Raw genomic sequence first — 15,686 nt, 5'->3', positions numbered from 1 at the left:
AGATCCATAGAACTGACTTCAAATCCATCGACAGCATCTGATTCTATCGGCAGCAGGAAGTGGGTTTCAGATGAGTGTCTTCCCAGGGAAAGGACTCAGAGTTGCTCCGGGACCACCTTCTCAGGACCAAGCCAATCCCTCCCAAGTAGAATAAGCTCTTCTGAAAACATCAGACAAACTTCCAGAGAGGAACCACAGGCTCCGCCTTGTCGAGAACGGCCTGAAAGAAAACCTCTGCTGCCAAACCGAGATCTCTCTTTTAAAAACAGATCAGATCACAGCTCAACGCTTATGCTGAAGTCACCCCTTGGAACTACTGTGCAGCCAGTCAGCAAGGAAAATATACAACAACCCACAACAGACGGACCCAGTTCGGAGATTGTGGCTTGTACGACTGCGAGAACCCCATTTCATGTTGATAATAGTGGACTTAAAACCAGCAGGAAACCTTGCTCTAGTTCTGTGGGGCCCAGGTTAAAAACAGCTTTGTCCAAAGTGTTCAGAAAGCCACCATCAGGTACAAATGGAGGACGAGCTCCCAAACCTTTTGGGAAGATAGCAAGCAAACTTCGCTGGAGACAAAAAAGAGACAGGAGCCTAAAAGACCCCAATATGAGCCAAAACAAATGCGGCATTAAAACGGCTGTCTCGTGTGAGGAGCTTGATCAGAGGAATCTTTCTGAAGACATTAGACACAGGCGGTGGCACAGTACCGAGGCTCTCATGAAAAAGACAAGCAGATGGATTGAGAGGCAGGAGGGATTGGTGGGATGGGAGGAAGACCAAGAGGAGTGGAACGAAGGAACATCAGACTGCGAGAGCCTTTTCTCTCTTGATTCCCTGTCCTCTGCTTACGCCACAGCGCTGGCAGAGCAGCTGAGGCACGAGGAAGCTGCTCAGAGTGAAACAGAGAGCGAAGACAGTCGGATGTCTAAAGACTCCTTGGCTGTGGAAAGCAATGGGAAGTACTCCACAACAGAGAGATTCAACCGAACAGTGGTGCCGAGTTATTCACTGGTGACGGATTCTTCTCATTCATCCGTGGGGCGAAATAGAAATGTACAGAACAGTTTAGACTTGGAAAGCTCACAGAAGCCCCATGTAATCCCTGCAGCGGCCGACTGGAGCCACCAAAGTTCCCCAAAATCTGCAAACAAAGGGGAAACTGGTGCAACAAAGTCACAACTTTTGTCGCAAAGTCAATTAGCAGCATATTCCAGAGGAACAGACACTGTGCACGAATTGACTGAAGACTTTGGGAACATGCAAACCACTTCAACCAGCAGTCCACGCTCACTGAGCAGCTGCAGTGTGAGGGAGCCAGAGAACCTGCTAGCACTCACCGACGCCTGGTCATCCACCGATGCGGCGGACAGTCCCAGGATTCACAGAGAGTCGCTATCACTCCAAAGAAAAATGATTCTCAGACAGGTGGATAGCAGCAGCAGCACCTGCAGCAGTTCCAGTCCGACCAGTATGAACCTGTCAGACTCCCAGAGTGGATATAGAGGCTGCAGCTCAACATGCACCAGCACTGAGGGTGTCAATGTGACAGTGCAGGAGCATAGACTCTTGGCATCAGGGGATGCTCTAACAACACCAGAAGATTCCCCGGTCTCATGGGACCAGGAAGACGGGGATCAACAAGGGCAACAATCAGAACATGTGGAAAATACAATTATAGATTCTCTAGACAACAGCAGCAACAACAACAAAAGTCCAGCATCTTCAACCACCTCAGATCAGACAACTTTGTCACACACTAACATTTCCCCCACTCAACCAGCAGCAGCAAACCTGCTTCAGGTGTTTCCAGATGCACCTGATACAGTCACTGTGGATGTCGCTATGTCCTCTGACCCTGAAATCTGCACCACAGGTTGTCAATCAGTTACAACTCGTGCTAACCAAGGCCAGGTGCTTAATAAGATGTCTGAAGCTTTGAGTGCCTTTAAACTGTCCGCTGACGATGAATTACTATGCAGTCTAGATGGAAAAGAAAAGCTTAATGATGCACATCAGCACGAGTGTCAGAATACCAAAGATGTATCACTTGCATGGGATGAAACCAAAGGCGCTGAGCAGTATGTTGCACTACAGCAGGAGCTTGTTAAATCAGCTGGTAAAAATTCCAGGAAGAGGAACAAAGAGCAACAGGATGCTTTCATGGGCAGTCTGAAAATTCCAAAAAGGAGCAACAGCAGAGAGTTGGTAACTTTCTGTTCGACAACAGTTGGCAGCGAGGGTCACATTTGGCCCGATGACAACAACAACAGAAGCGGCTCTAAAGCAGAGCAGTCTGTCGTGGAAACTGACAGCCATGGATCCGATTCCGCTTGTGCTGATGGCAGCATTAGAGAGGACAAAGTGGCTTCAGTGGCATCGCCAGTTTCTGATCCCCTGAGCTGGAAACTTGGACAAGTCTTTGAGGAGTCTAACTGTGAGCTTAAAAATGTTGACAAAACCTCTCAGAGTGGCTCCTCAGTGGGAGACAGAAATATGGTTGAGAGGGAAAATGTAACAACAAAAGCAGTCGTTGTGGAAACAAAAGGAGGAGAGTTCAAAATTGATAACCCCAGAAAACATCAAGGAAATAGAAAACACATACGCAGGTCTGAAGCCATTTGTAGTGCAATTGACCTGAGAATCTCAGAAATGATGAAAGAGCATGTGAGATTGTCATTGACTGACAGTGATGATGACCGGACAAGCAGGAGTCAAAGCTTGAATGCCTTAGCATCGGCTGCATGTCATTTTGGCTGCAATAGTGAGAAAAATACACCGACAGAAAAAGAGCAGAGGGATGAAAGGAAAAATCCAGTGAAAGAAGGAACAAACCTCAGTGGACACGCCTCAGCGGAAAGGACAATCAAAGCCACCGTGGACAAAAGTGTGCGCCTGGCATCAGACACACCAGCTGAATTAAGGACCAGCCATGACAGCAAACTGCTTAAATCAACCGAAGCAACTCAAACGACTGATCTTAACTTTTCTGATGAGACCTCAAACAAACCAGTGAACGATGAAGGTGTTGGCCAAAATACTTCCAACAACATCCAATCAGATCTGACGTATAACGGCCATGGAGAGACTGAGCACCTGGCAACAGCAGTTAGTTTGTCTGTAACCAGTGAGCCCACATCTGGAAGACGATGTATTGATTTTCCAGGAAGCATTGTGGAGAAAAATGCTTTATCTCAAAAAATGAATGATATAGGCAAACAAAAAGTAACTTTCCGTCTTGATTCAACTTTAAATGATATCCGCTCAAATAGAGTTGACAACCAGACCTCTTGTGTTGCCCCTGCTGTGGATCCAGATAACCCGCAGCTTCACCAAATACACCATGAATCACATTTTGTCACTGGAGATATAAAAGTTGGATGCAGCTGTGTAGAGCCCATCCGTTTGGGAGCCGCATCCAGTCTTAAAGATAAAGACAATTGTTCATACAAACAGCGCTCACCACAGATGACTGAGCAGCATCTCCAGTGTAGTCCTGACACATCTGGGGCCACAAAATTCATATCTGATGGGGGAAGTCTTCAATTCAAACCGCTCAATCGTAACAGCGACCAGAATACATCCTTTGATGAGAATACCTCTGTGATGGAGATTGCAGTTGCTCCTGGCTGTGATGGAAATGGTGAAACAGGGGCCACAACAGGAAGTAAAATGTCCGTTGCAGCACAGGATCGGTTTAGCCGTACACAAACCCATTCAAATAATTTGGCTCAGACTTGTGTGGTCAATATGAATTACAACGGGTGTCACAATCCATCAATTTCACAGAGCAAATATGACAAACACACTCAGGTTGATGGCAAAGTAAACTGTGTGATGAAAAATGACAAAGAGACATCAACCTGCCAGGCTGACACACAGGCCCCAGAGATATTTTCTCAATTGAAATATGAAACATTTGTTTCTGGTTCCATGCAGCCTCTAAACCAAATACCACAGGGACATGGTGTCAGAAATACAAGTTGTTGTGGATCTGTCATGTCCAGAGAGGGCGATTTAAACACACCTGGTGGTACACAAGGTAATTCTGCTCTTGTGGCTAAAAAGGCCAAGTCAAAGAGGCTGAGAAGGTCTAAGATCCAGACCCGTCCTTCCTCTTCCTCCGATTCCTCTTTTAAGTCATCCGACGAGGATGAGGAGGATGATAAAACATCCAGAGTGCATCACAGTCGACTCTCATCTAAATGGGTGAAGCTTTCCACCCACAGTGATGCTAAACAAGAGGTTAGACAGGCTACAAGTAACAATGCAGATGCTTCTGTGCCATTGTCAGTTAACAAAACTAATATTAAGTCGTCTTCCTTTGGGACTTCCCACAAAAGTGAGGTTAGGTTTAGTAGAGATTACAACCAAAAAAGACGTTCCTCACCCCCTCAGGCTATCCCAGAAAAGACAAATGTGGAAAATATCTTTCCGCATGCGATGAAAAATGAACTACAGCAAACACTGAAATCCCAGGACTCCCCCATGCATTTTGCCTCAAGTGACATCAATCCTTTTGTTCACCAGTGGCAAGACAATGACTCAAACCAGCACTGTTACAAGACCCCGTCGTTTGGGAGCGCTGCCGACCTCTCCTGCAAATCTCCGCTTTTAAACAGCGGTGAAAAGGGAATGACAAGATGCTGCAGCGTTGACAATGGTTTGAATGGGCAGAACTCTCCTTTCAATTCCCATCTCAGCACTTACGCCACCAACAAAGGGCTCTCCAGCACCCTTAGCAGTATGGAGGATTACAAGGAGCAAACAGGCCAAACGCCTCAGCCTACGCCTTGTCAACAGACGTCCGTTGAGATTCACAATTTAGCCAATCTGACAGTGAGCGGCAGTTCTTCAAGTAACAGCCCTCCTGGTGGTTTTGGCAAAAGCTCCAGTCATGTGGATGAAATGATGTATGTCTACTCGTCTGAACAAGAGGGTCACAAAAGCAGCAAAACAGGCACCCAAAGGAAGAAGACGTGTGAACATGGCACCCAAACTGGGCGCGGGCTTCGAACGGTAAATTTTACTAAAGAATGTCCTACGTGGGCCAGCATGGAAAGCATGTCGGCTCACCTGTCCAAGTTAATCAGCAGCACCTCGAACCTGCTGGGAGACGTCCAGGGAATGAGAACAAGCGAAGCTCGCCGGGCCAGTCCGAGGAGGAGCGTCAACCTGTCAAATGTCAGCATCTCTTACAGCGAGTCCAGCGACTGCTCTCGGAGAGACTGCTCCACTCAAACAGCCGTGGACGTTGGGATCCAGACGGAAGCAGCAGAGAATGAAGTCAGTGTTGATCACTCACCCAGTGAAAAGTCCAGACCCCATGAGGTCAACGTGATAGTCAAAGTGATCGGCTCTGAGGCTGTCAGCGTGTCCAAGGACAAGGATGTGCACTGCGAGGTTAAAACTAAAACTAACACGGCGGCTGAGCTGAAGTTGCCTGATGCCTGTGCTGCCTCACAATCAGAAAACACCACTCTGAGAACACCTCCTGTAAAAAGTGCAGCTGAATGTCAAAAACGTGTAAGATCTGCGTCTTCTAGAGGCTCAAAACAAAACACCTCGGAGGCACCGTGCCATAAAAATGTTCCAATATCTGAAATCACACAGAGATCGCCAAGAAATGTCCCCCAAGAAAATCACAACTCGTCTGTAAGAAACGACCCGTCGCCTCATTCAAAGAAACAAGCGACATACAAAGATCGTGCATCATCTCCCATTCTGACTGTGGGAGCCAGGTTAACTATGAAACAGAAAGGAAAACCACCACCACTATGTTCTTTGAAGTATATGGGTGGGAAAATACAGCAGGGCTCTGTGGGAGACGACCTGTCTGTGCCTTGCAGCAAGCAGTCAGCGCGCACATCTGTCTCAAACGATGATCAGATATTCACACCGGAGTGCGATGTTTCCTCTTGTCAGTCAGAATCTATCTCCCTCGGGAGGGTGAGCGAGATGAGTTGTTCGAGCCCTAAAGGATCCGATAAATGCTCTCGTTCATCAGTGGATAGATTTGCAGACACCGACAGGAGAAATGTCATCCACAAAGACAAAGACGACCATCGTAACGGTTCAAAATGGCAGGTGACCTCTCCGCAACTGAGACCTACTACATCCACAAAAGGTTTAACGTTACACAACCACGTTTCTCCCATATTAAGACAGAATAATACGCACAATCATCAAGCTAAAGCCACAATTGGAGACACATCAGTCTATACAAGACCTGCAGTTAATTCTGTGGATTATTACACCGATTCCTACGACCCATCACCGCTCAGCAACAGGACTGTTCAACTTCAAGAGGATGACATGGTGTCACTGGCGCCCAGCGAGTGCAACACGGATATCCTCGTGAACATCGAACCCGACACCAGCGCGTACCCGTGTCGAGACCGGCGGATAACCCCAGAAGACCTGCCCATGCACAATAAGTTCACCAACTGGTCAGGCATCGACAACAACCAAAGATCTAAACGCTCCGCCATCGACAAGAGCAGAAACTGCGGCGAGTGGGGCGAGGTGGAAAGTTACGGTTCAAATGTGGAGTCCGTGGCGCAGAGCGACAGAAGGGCGAGAGAGATAGAGAGGCTGCGGCAGGAGAGAGAGCAGGTGATGGCATCGGTCAGCCTCAGCATGAACCCAACACCTCTGACTGTGGAGCTGACGGAGGCCAAGCTGCATTATGGGCTGGGAGAGACGGACACACTGTTAAAGATGTTGTCCCCGCGGTCCAGAGAAGAGCCGGAGCCACCGACCTCTGCTCCCACCAAACAGCAGCTCTATGATCGGTAAGGACATACACAATGTTATAAAGTCTAACACTAATCAGGGCTGGGTTTTCTTTTTTCTCTTCAACAATACAGCCCACGCCTCAATGCATTATGTCTAATGCTGTCATAAACAGGCTGTAATCTACATTTTTATTATTCAATAACTGTGTGTCGAATTATGATGTGAAAACAATGTGTCACCTGAAGCTCTCCCCGGCTTTCAGCTTATTCTCCAACTGTCCACCCCACAATTTCACTGTTTTGATTCACTCACTGCTCTAATAGGCAGCAGTAAGACACTGTACACTAAACAAGGCTCAAATCCGGTCAAGTATTTAATGCCAGCTTTCAGTAGCTGACAGTTTTTGATACTAAAGACATATTTTATACCACAGGAAGACTGGTAACTACATAAAAGTAAGCTAATTAAACAAGAACAGTAAACAAGATTCAAGAAAAAAGCTGTTGACATTAAAATTCCTGTAAGCTATACAGTTATCGACTCAGAAAAATGCTACTGCACTGAACCTGTCTTGATTTTCCTGTTATTGAGCCATGCCCAGCTTGTTACTGTTTTGTGACCAAAGTGACCAAAAGATATTGCAAAACTGACTAAAAGCCTCCTCTTTGACCTCACTGGGTTTATTGTATTTTCTGTCTCAGACACCGTCGGAGTATTGAGGGTTTGAGGCAGCAGAGGGAGGAGCGGCTGCAGACTTACCGCAGAGCTCGCAGCCTGAGTCCCAGCAAACATCCTCGCCCCTCTCCTCAACAGGCTGCTTCATCCTCCAAGGTGACCAGTCGCAGTAAAGACTACCTGCAACAGCTCCGCCAAGAGGTGATAGAAAGCACCAGGTGAGAATTGTTTAACCTTGATATATAAACGTTTTTAAATGTAGAAAATACTGTTTATATAAAAACATTTTACTAAGTTTTTGCTGAATCATCTCTGCGACAGAGCACCAAACCCTCCACGTGGAGAGGGCCAGTACCCATCTGACATTGAGCAGCTGTTGCGTGACTACGGCCGAGCCCGGGAAGAAGCCAGGACAGAGATTGCGAAGGCACGAGAGCGACTGCGAGAGAGGACCGAGCAGGAGAAGAGGAGGCTTCAGCAGCAGGCGCTGTCTCAGGAAGTGAGGGTCAGTTTGTGTGGCACTGCAGAATCATAATTATTTCATCCAAGTGTCCCAACACCTTAGTTCAGACTAAAGTTTTGGTTCAGACAGTGTCAGAAAGAGCACTCTGTGGCAGTATAGCAACTAACAACAATTTATTAATCTAATTTATCAATTGTTTTTGTGTCTTGAAATAGTTGGACAACTTCAAGATATTTCATTTAGAAACATAAAAAAGAGAAAAACAGCTTATTCTCAGATTTGACAAGTTGAACCAACAAATGTTGTTCTTTTCTTTGATTAATTGCTTGAATGACAACTTGATTATCAAAATTGTTGAACTGATAAAATGCAAACTGTTTCATCTTAAGATAGATTTGATAATTAGTATTGCAGGTCTTTTCATTTGTTGTCTCCATCTGTGTGTCGGGCAGGATGACCTGAGGCATCGGACAAGGATCAGTAACAGCACCTTGTGCACTGGATCCAGCCTGAGTCTTTCCTCTGGACCCACGTCAGGGTACAACAGTGGCAACACTCTCCAGCTACAGCACAGTGACAGACCAGAAATGCCTGGACAGGTTGGTACAATAATACATTACATTTGAATTACTTAAAATATAAGAACGTGTAGAAAATTAAGGAATGCAAAAAGAATGTTTTGGATGATTTCCTGTAACTATCTCACCTGTGTGTTTGTTTGGATGAACACTGGCCAGTTGTATCATTGCTTCTGTTTTTGTTCAGACCACAGGGCTGCAGGATGAAGGGCTGAAGGTCAGGACACGTCCTCCTATATGTGGTCCTCAAAGTGTGAAGTCACAGAGAGTTTGGCTCTCTGCCCAGGGTGAGGACTGGACAGCAATTCATAAAACCCAAACAGATATGTGCAAAACAACAAGCCAAACCAAGCTTAAGTTTTCTGGATTGTAGTGTAGAAATGTAGTGTATTGTTCCAGATTTTGAAATGGTCTCCAAAGTAATTTAGCCCATGTCTGTCAGTGGTTTTCACTAAATTCCCCTCTACACTCTCTGTATTTAACCTGTCTCCTAACATCCATGTGTCTCATTAGATGTCTGCCCTGAGCCATCTGTCACAGTGTTTGAGCCTCAGGTGACCTCAACTCCATCTCCGCCCACTTGTGTACGTCAACGCACCGCCTCCTTTGGCTCCTCCTCTTCCATATCCACAACCTATCAGGATATCACATCTACTCTCCTCGGGCGAGCGCTAGCTGAGGTAATACTTCAGATTTTCCCCCCAAAAAACCCTTTGTAGATCCAACACAAACAATCATCCAGTTTTTATCTTAACAATTCTTCATGTATGTAATCTTCGCTTGCAGACATTTTTTATCTGATTTAATAATGCATTTGTTCCCCCACAGGTACGACTGGCTTCTGCAGGAGATTTGACCAACCTGGTGATGGGCAAGTCCTCAGCAGGCTGGAGGTGAAATCAGTCATTTAATCCCAAACACACTATCTGTTTTCTTTTAAAACCAGAGGCATGGGATCTGTCCATTCACATCCTCTTCAGTCATCCTTATTAATAAAAGAATATGTTCCTCCAAAGGTTTTACTTCTGTCCTTCAAAATCACAACCTTCATTCGGTTTACCAATGTATTTGTTTGTGTATCTAGGTACCAAGGAGAAGAACGAGGTATCCAGGCTTACTATAAACCCTGCTCCACCCCATCCGTCCATGGGTTCTTGGGGTCTGGGGAGCTGGACAGACCCCTGGACAGCTTATGGAGCGTGGTCTGTCAGCTGTCGAAGAGCCACATGTATAATCAGTCAGTTCGTTCTGTCTGGACACGACCACTAGATGACAGCACTCAGCTGGGTGAGCTAAACATCTTGGCTTAGTCTAATATCTTCGCTTGGTTTTCATTAATTATCATAGTTAATAGTAGTAGTGAAACATGACAAGTCTGAAGTAATTCTCTAACATGCATTCATTTCTGTTTTCATGCCACATTATACTTTTAAACTCACTTCAAACTCTTAAACCACAGTTTCATTTTCATCCATAAAAGAATCCAAATTAAAGCTTAAAACAGCACAAGATGGGCCCTGTGCACATCAGAAAAAGTGGCATTGATAAGAGTGTTTGTCAGTTTCAAGTTATTAGACATTTATTAGATAGATATGTATTAGATATTTTGTAAGTACAAACTATAAAGTGTTGAAATAGCCATGTGGAGTTACATTATGAAAGAGTGTGCTTTGCATGCAGGAAGAAGTGAACATGTATTAATGAGTTGTGTACTTTAACTTGGGCCACACTTATTTATTTACATTCACATTAGAAGTTTCAATAAAGTGAAGGATTTGAAATTTAAATTCTGATGAAATTATATAGTGAAATAATCGACTCACCAGTGAAGTCATTCATGAGATGCTGATGAGTCTTCTTTATTTGTTATTCGAGCTGATGTAATGGAAGAAGTGACCTTGCACAAAATATTTGAGTTTTTGCAGAAAAACAAAAATGAAAAGCAGTTGTATTTTTGTCTTTGCTGCAAAACTGTTTATATTTTTGTAAGGTATTAATGGACCCTGCAACTGCATTCACTTCAAATTATGCATGTGCAGCCATTAACTATCTATAGTACAGTACAGCACAGTCTCATTCATCACTGACAAGTTTATTCTATTGCATGACCAACTCCATTTTCACACCTGCAGTATGTTGCTTTTTATTTCATTTTTTTTACATTTGCAACATCATCAGGCCTCTGTTGCTTCTACACAGCTCTGTTCAAATCTCTCAGACTGTTACAAAGTTTGTTTATTAGGGTCATTCATCATATCATGTTATAAATGCAGGAAACGTTGCCTTTTTTTTTTTTTTGCTGACCGTGGAAGGTCGCTCTCCAACCTTGTTAAGCAGTAAAGTTCTGTTGACCAGGCTGACGTCTTCTCTCTGTATTTCTGTTTAGTCTACATCCTAACAGATCCGTCCACCTGCCACCTCAGCCAGCCGCGGGACTTCTGCTGCATCAGCACCGAGTCCAGACAGGTAAGCACTAAGCACTGCTGCACAATCACCCAGATGCTCCACTCCTGCTGGTGATTACTGTTAGTCGCCTTCGTCTCCAGTAGAGTCACACCTAACTTGGAAGGAGGAAACTTGGATTTGTTGTCATTAAAGTGCCACCAAGCCTGGACTGGACAATGCTGTCTTTTGAAATTAATAAGGACACAATGTTTTTCATTCACAAAATGCAAAACAGAAGCAATACAAAGCATAAATAATACTGCCCCTGAGCCAGTGGGTGTGGAAGAAACCGTCTCAGCTGTTGGTTATCAGTTGGATGTCAGTGTACAGTTGGCTCTCAGCTGATCAAAAGGCTGCGCTGCCTGCTTTATTGATGGATTTTCCCCCCTCTCTCTCTCTCTCTCTCTCCCTCTCTCTCCGCCTCAGGGTGGCCTCTGCGTGCTGGCAATGCAGTCGGTGTTTGAGGAGTCTCTGCCTCGTCCAAGCGTCGATGCTGTCCGAGGGGAAATGATGCCCAGTTGTTGGATCCTTCAGCCAATTAGACGTAGTGGAAAAGAAGTCACCAGGGTCACCTACCTGCTGCAGGTGAGTCGTAGTTTCTATACACTAATTGGCCGTCTGCCTCATAGACGTGTTACGCTCACCATATTTCAGCTGCCAGCTAAACCACAGACATTTTTGATCACTGAAAAACCCCCTCTGATGGATAAAGGTAGCGTGTGGGTGTGAATGTGTACAATTCCTCGGTCACAAATCATGTGTGAAATGCCTCTGACACAGGACCACTTCTGGCCAACCACCACAATAAAAATGCAGATTTTTACTGTGAAGGATTTAAAACCAAGTGGCTTCACCTGTAGTTTAATTATAACGCCTACGGTTTCCAGCGCTGTAATCAGCCCAGATTTTAATTTAAAATAAATTGTCAAATTGGAGTGGCCCAGTGTGGGCAGCTGTCCGGCAAGACGACTTTATGGTTTGCCATTGGCAGGCTGCTTGATCTTAATGAAGTGGGCTTGAAAGTAATGAGTTGATGTGTATTGTTGGAACGACTAAACCCCGGGAAGATTAGCAGCTGCTGAGGCAGAACCTAATGGGGAGTCAATAAAATAAACCAAAAATAAGCAAATAAACAGCGGCACAGCTGTGAGAAAAGTTCTGGTGATGCAACATCTAATCATCTGTTAAAATTGGACAAAATGTTGGTATACGCTCTACTCTGTAATCTATTCTAGTGATTTGATGTCTATATTTTGTCACAAGTGGTTTAAAACTCAACTTCGATGTCGCACTTTGTAAGTGAGATTTATTTACTTCCACCTCGGATCTGGATTCATCCATATGAATTAGGGCTGGCAGGCGATACAGAATATAAATGATGTTTGTCTTCACTGTATTATTCTGTTACTCAGCCTTTTTCCTCTCCTTCAGGTGGACCTAGGAACTCCATCTTTCCCTGCCCGCCTCCTGAACACGGTTGCCAGACGACAGGCAGCCGTCATCGCTGATCTTGACGTTTTCCTCGCTTCCTAAATCCAGCGGACACGTGAAAGACACATTAGCAGTGAGCACTTAGACTGATCTCTCTCCAGCATGGAGTTTGTCTGTCTTTTGAATTTGCACCTGAATTTCATTTACTTGACTTTTTCTATTTCAAGCACTGTTACATTTTTGATTCCCAGTTAGAAAGTCGATGCAGCTCATCTTTTGTATGAAGGTATTTTTTTATAATAAGATATTGAAACTGTATTTTTTTATACTTGTATATGTACATGAAAGCATTACAATCATAATCCTATATTACCAAAGACTGAGTAGACGTCTAAGATTTGCATGTAGGTTTGGACAGTATCATCATTTCTTCATTTGACGAAATGATAATTCTGTCATAGCCTGTTAAGTACCAGCTATTTAACTTCCTAAAAGCCTGTTAGCAATAAAGTGTCTTATGATTCCTATGACACTGAGACATGGAGATCCAAATATGTCAACTTTAAGGTCAACAATGTAGCCAGAGAGAGCATTCAAGATGAAGTTTAAGAGCTCGTCAACAGATATATATTTAATGCAAAAAAGTAACAGCTGAAGTAATGGGTTAAACCACTTCCAAACATATGAAGGAAATCTTTCCAATATTATTCATCCCTTATAAATACTGTACTCATTTCCCCAGACACTGCATATTTTAACCACTCAATGACATTAATTCTGCAGAAACCAAACTTGAAATGTCTTTCGACAGTTTTTTCAGCAGAAAGGGGGAAAGCAAATATATAGAAGGGACTGTACAAAAATGATTAGAGAAAAGAGGTGGGTCAGAGAAGTTGCAAGGCGTAGTGATTTTCATTTTGACTTGAGGTAAAGTAGTCTTGTCTTACTTTTTCGTAGTGCAGTAGAGGGACTTTGATTTTTCTCATTCCAGATTAATATTTTATTCGAGCTTTCTCTTATCATGCATAGATTCACAGTTTTGACTCTTATCAGTGCCTAATTTATTTATATGCATTTCTTGGTGCACATCGAAGTTGATATGAAGATTTAAATTCAGGTATAAGATTCAAATAGCAGTCCTACTTTTAAACTAGTATATTATTTTGACACGTTACAGGGAGGTTGTTGCAGTGTTTTCAAGTCCAGAGGAGACTTCAAAGAAAACATCAGTAACCCTGCGGGGGGTGCCTTACTTTTTGAGAAAACGAAACATAGCGTTCAGCTCACCTCACTACCTCTTAAATTAATGTAGATTTTTTGTACAGTCCCTGATCTATGAATCGGATAATAAGGTGGTGTATTGAAGCAATTCAAATAATTATTTATTCAGTCGAAGGCTGTTTTTATCTGTATTTATCAGTGTGGTCACGGCATATTGGAATCACATAGCAGCTCTCTCTCTCTCTGCAGAAAAATCTAATCTAAAGACAGTTTTTTGTAGCAAAACGGTGACTACAGTACATGTTGGAAAGTCACAGACCTTTTGGATTGAATAAGTCAAAAGGCAAATAGGCAGATTGACTTTCAACAAAAGGTCGTAGCTTGAAGCTATCTGCCCTGCTGAGGTATCCTTGAGCAAGATACCAGCTTCAGGGATTATGCTCTGTAGCTGACCCAGACATCTCACCTCCCTTTTTTTTTCTCAAGTACTTCATGGTACTGCAAATCTGCATAAGCTGAGTTTTAAGGGCTCCTGTTCTCACTTTTTTTTCTGAAGTCTATTGTATTTATTTTTGTTCCTTCTGCCTTGCGTTTGAAATGCTGTTGAATGTGTTTTATAGTTGTCTTTCATGAGCAAAGCGTGGTGCTGTGTTTACAGCTGCTTGCACAAAACTGTTTATGCATTTATTAATGTTACATATTAAAAAAAAGAAATGATTTTGCTTTTGTTTTGTACAGTGTTGAGACTATGCAGTCGCTGATCAAAGGCTGGACTGCTCTCAGTCAAAGCTGGGTCAGCTGTGTCCTGATATGAAGCCATATTATTTACAGTAGTTGAGGGTTCAGGAGTGTTTGGGGCTCTGCAGCTGCAGCGCTCAGTTTGACACTAAAGACGTTCCCGAGGGAACCAAAGAGAAAGAGACGCAGATACTGAAGAGTCAGAGTGAAGGAACGCAAAGACAACTTTTGTACTTATGTCTTTTGTATGTGTGTCATTCATTGTGTAAAAAGTGTTGTTATTTATGTTGTTAATGTGTTGTAAATGTATATTATTATAAACTGCTTTGTGTGGCTAATAAGATGTTACTTGTTTTGGCCATTTTTTTATATAAATACAATACATATTTCTAAATGAATCGTTTTGTTTGTTTTTTGTTTTTGTTACTAGTTTTTTTCTCCCAATTGTTTTTGTAAGGAACTGATGCAGATGTCAACACAAGAGCTGAATCTTACTAAGGAAGACAGTTTATGGTTTTAGGCATAATTTTCGAATTACAATTAGCTATAATTAGCATTCAGGAAGTTGGCTATTTTTGTTAAATGTAGAAAACATTTTGTGGAATAATATCTTGATTGAAATTTCTCTTTTTTGTGTTAGTACTTACTTTACATAATGTCCAGTTATACCCACATGTTGATTCAGTAGGTTCACACTTACAGACTGTTACTTTTGATCAATTTTAAAAGTTTTTTACTTACAAATTACATCAGATTAAACTCACATAATGGATACATTGAACTTTTGTTAATGTAAAACTCAAGAAACGAAAGCAATGTCATTTCATTTGTTTTTAAACCAAATTATGTAACACAATTTAATTTCACTACCTGTGATGTGAGCTGCAATATAACTTATCAACAATAGACTTCTTTCTGTGAACAGCTTCAGAACCAACAAGTTATGAATGACAACAAGAGAAAAGAGTACTACAGTTAAAATAATATTTATGCTTTCTCAGGGGAAACACTTGAATGTCCTTGTATCATAATCTCCCTATAACAGTGTGTTACAACTTGTTTATGCCTATAAAAGCCATAGGGCAGTTAAAGTTAAGTGTTTGTTAGTGTTTTGTCTGCAGGTGTTTTCTTTCTGTATGGCAGTACCTGTGATGGACATCCTTCCTCTCCATGTCCTCTCTCCGTGTCCGTGTCCAGGCCTCTGCTGTCCTCCCCGGCATGTAAGTGACACACACACAGACACACACAGAGGTGACATTTCTGAGAGGGTCTCTGTGTGTGGGTGGGTGGTGTTGGTGGTTGTGTGTGCGATTAGAGCCCGGCCGGGGTGGAGCGGTGTTGGGGTGGGGTGGGGTGTCGCAGAGGGGGGGGTTGTACAGGAGATCACAAGTGCC

At 43.3% G+C, this 15,686-nt stretch overlaps 1 protein-coding gene across 1 annotated transcript; it reads left to right on the top strand.

Annotated features, from left to right (window-relative positions):
• Positions 1-4,258: 4,258 nt before the first annotated feature.
• Positions 4,259-14,583, top strand: LOC311006092 (stAR-related lipid transfer protein 9-like). Its single transcript, XM_083998755.1, has 11 exons — positions 4,259-6,797; positions 7,443-7,634; positions 7,738-7,921; positions 8,332-8,478; positions 8,645-8,744; positions 8,971-9,137; positions 9,286-9,350; positions 9,542-9,744; positions 10,844-10,923; positions 11,329-11,487; positions 12,334-14,583. The coding sequence occupies exons 1-11, from the start codon at positions 4,447-4,449 to the stop codon at positions 12,433-12,435; spliced, it is 3,750 nt and encodes a 1,249-aa protein (XP_083854881.1). The 5' UTR covers positions 4,259-4,446; the 3' UTR covers positions 12,436-14,583.
• Positions 14,584-15,686: the final 1,103 nt, after the last annotated feature.

Source organism: Trachurus trachurus (assembly GCF_905171665.1).
Source record: "Trachurus trachurus genome assembly, chromosome: 22".
NCBI lineage: Eukaryota > Metazoa > Chordata > Actinopteri > Carangiformes > Carangidae > Trachurus > Trachurus trachurus.
Note: the sequence above shows the minus strand (reverse complement) of the source record. Positions and strands in the feature narration are given on the sequence as shown.

What these genes read in the sequence shown, in the direction of transcription:
- LOC311006092 (XM_083998755.1), top strand. Translation starts at nt 4,447, where the DNA reads ATGAAAAATGAACTACAGCAAACACTGAAATCCCAGGACTCCCCCATG. An exon ending in GAGGTGATAGAAAGCACCAG is followed by an intron (nt 7,635 to 7,737) that starts GTGAGAATTGTT and finishes TCTCTGCGACAG; the next exon opens with AGCACCAAACCCTCCACGTG. An exon ending in AAGTCCTCAGCAGGCTGGAG is followed by an intron (nt 9,351 to 9,541) that starts GTGAAATCAGTC and finishes TTGTGTATCTAG; the next exon opens with GTACCAAGGAGAAGAACGAG.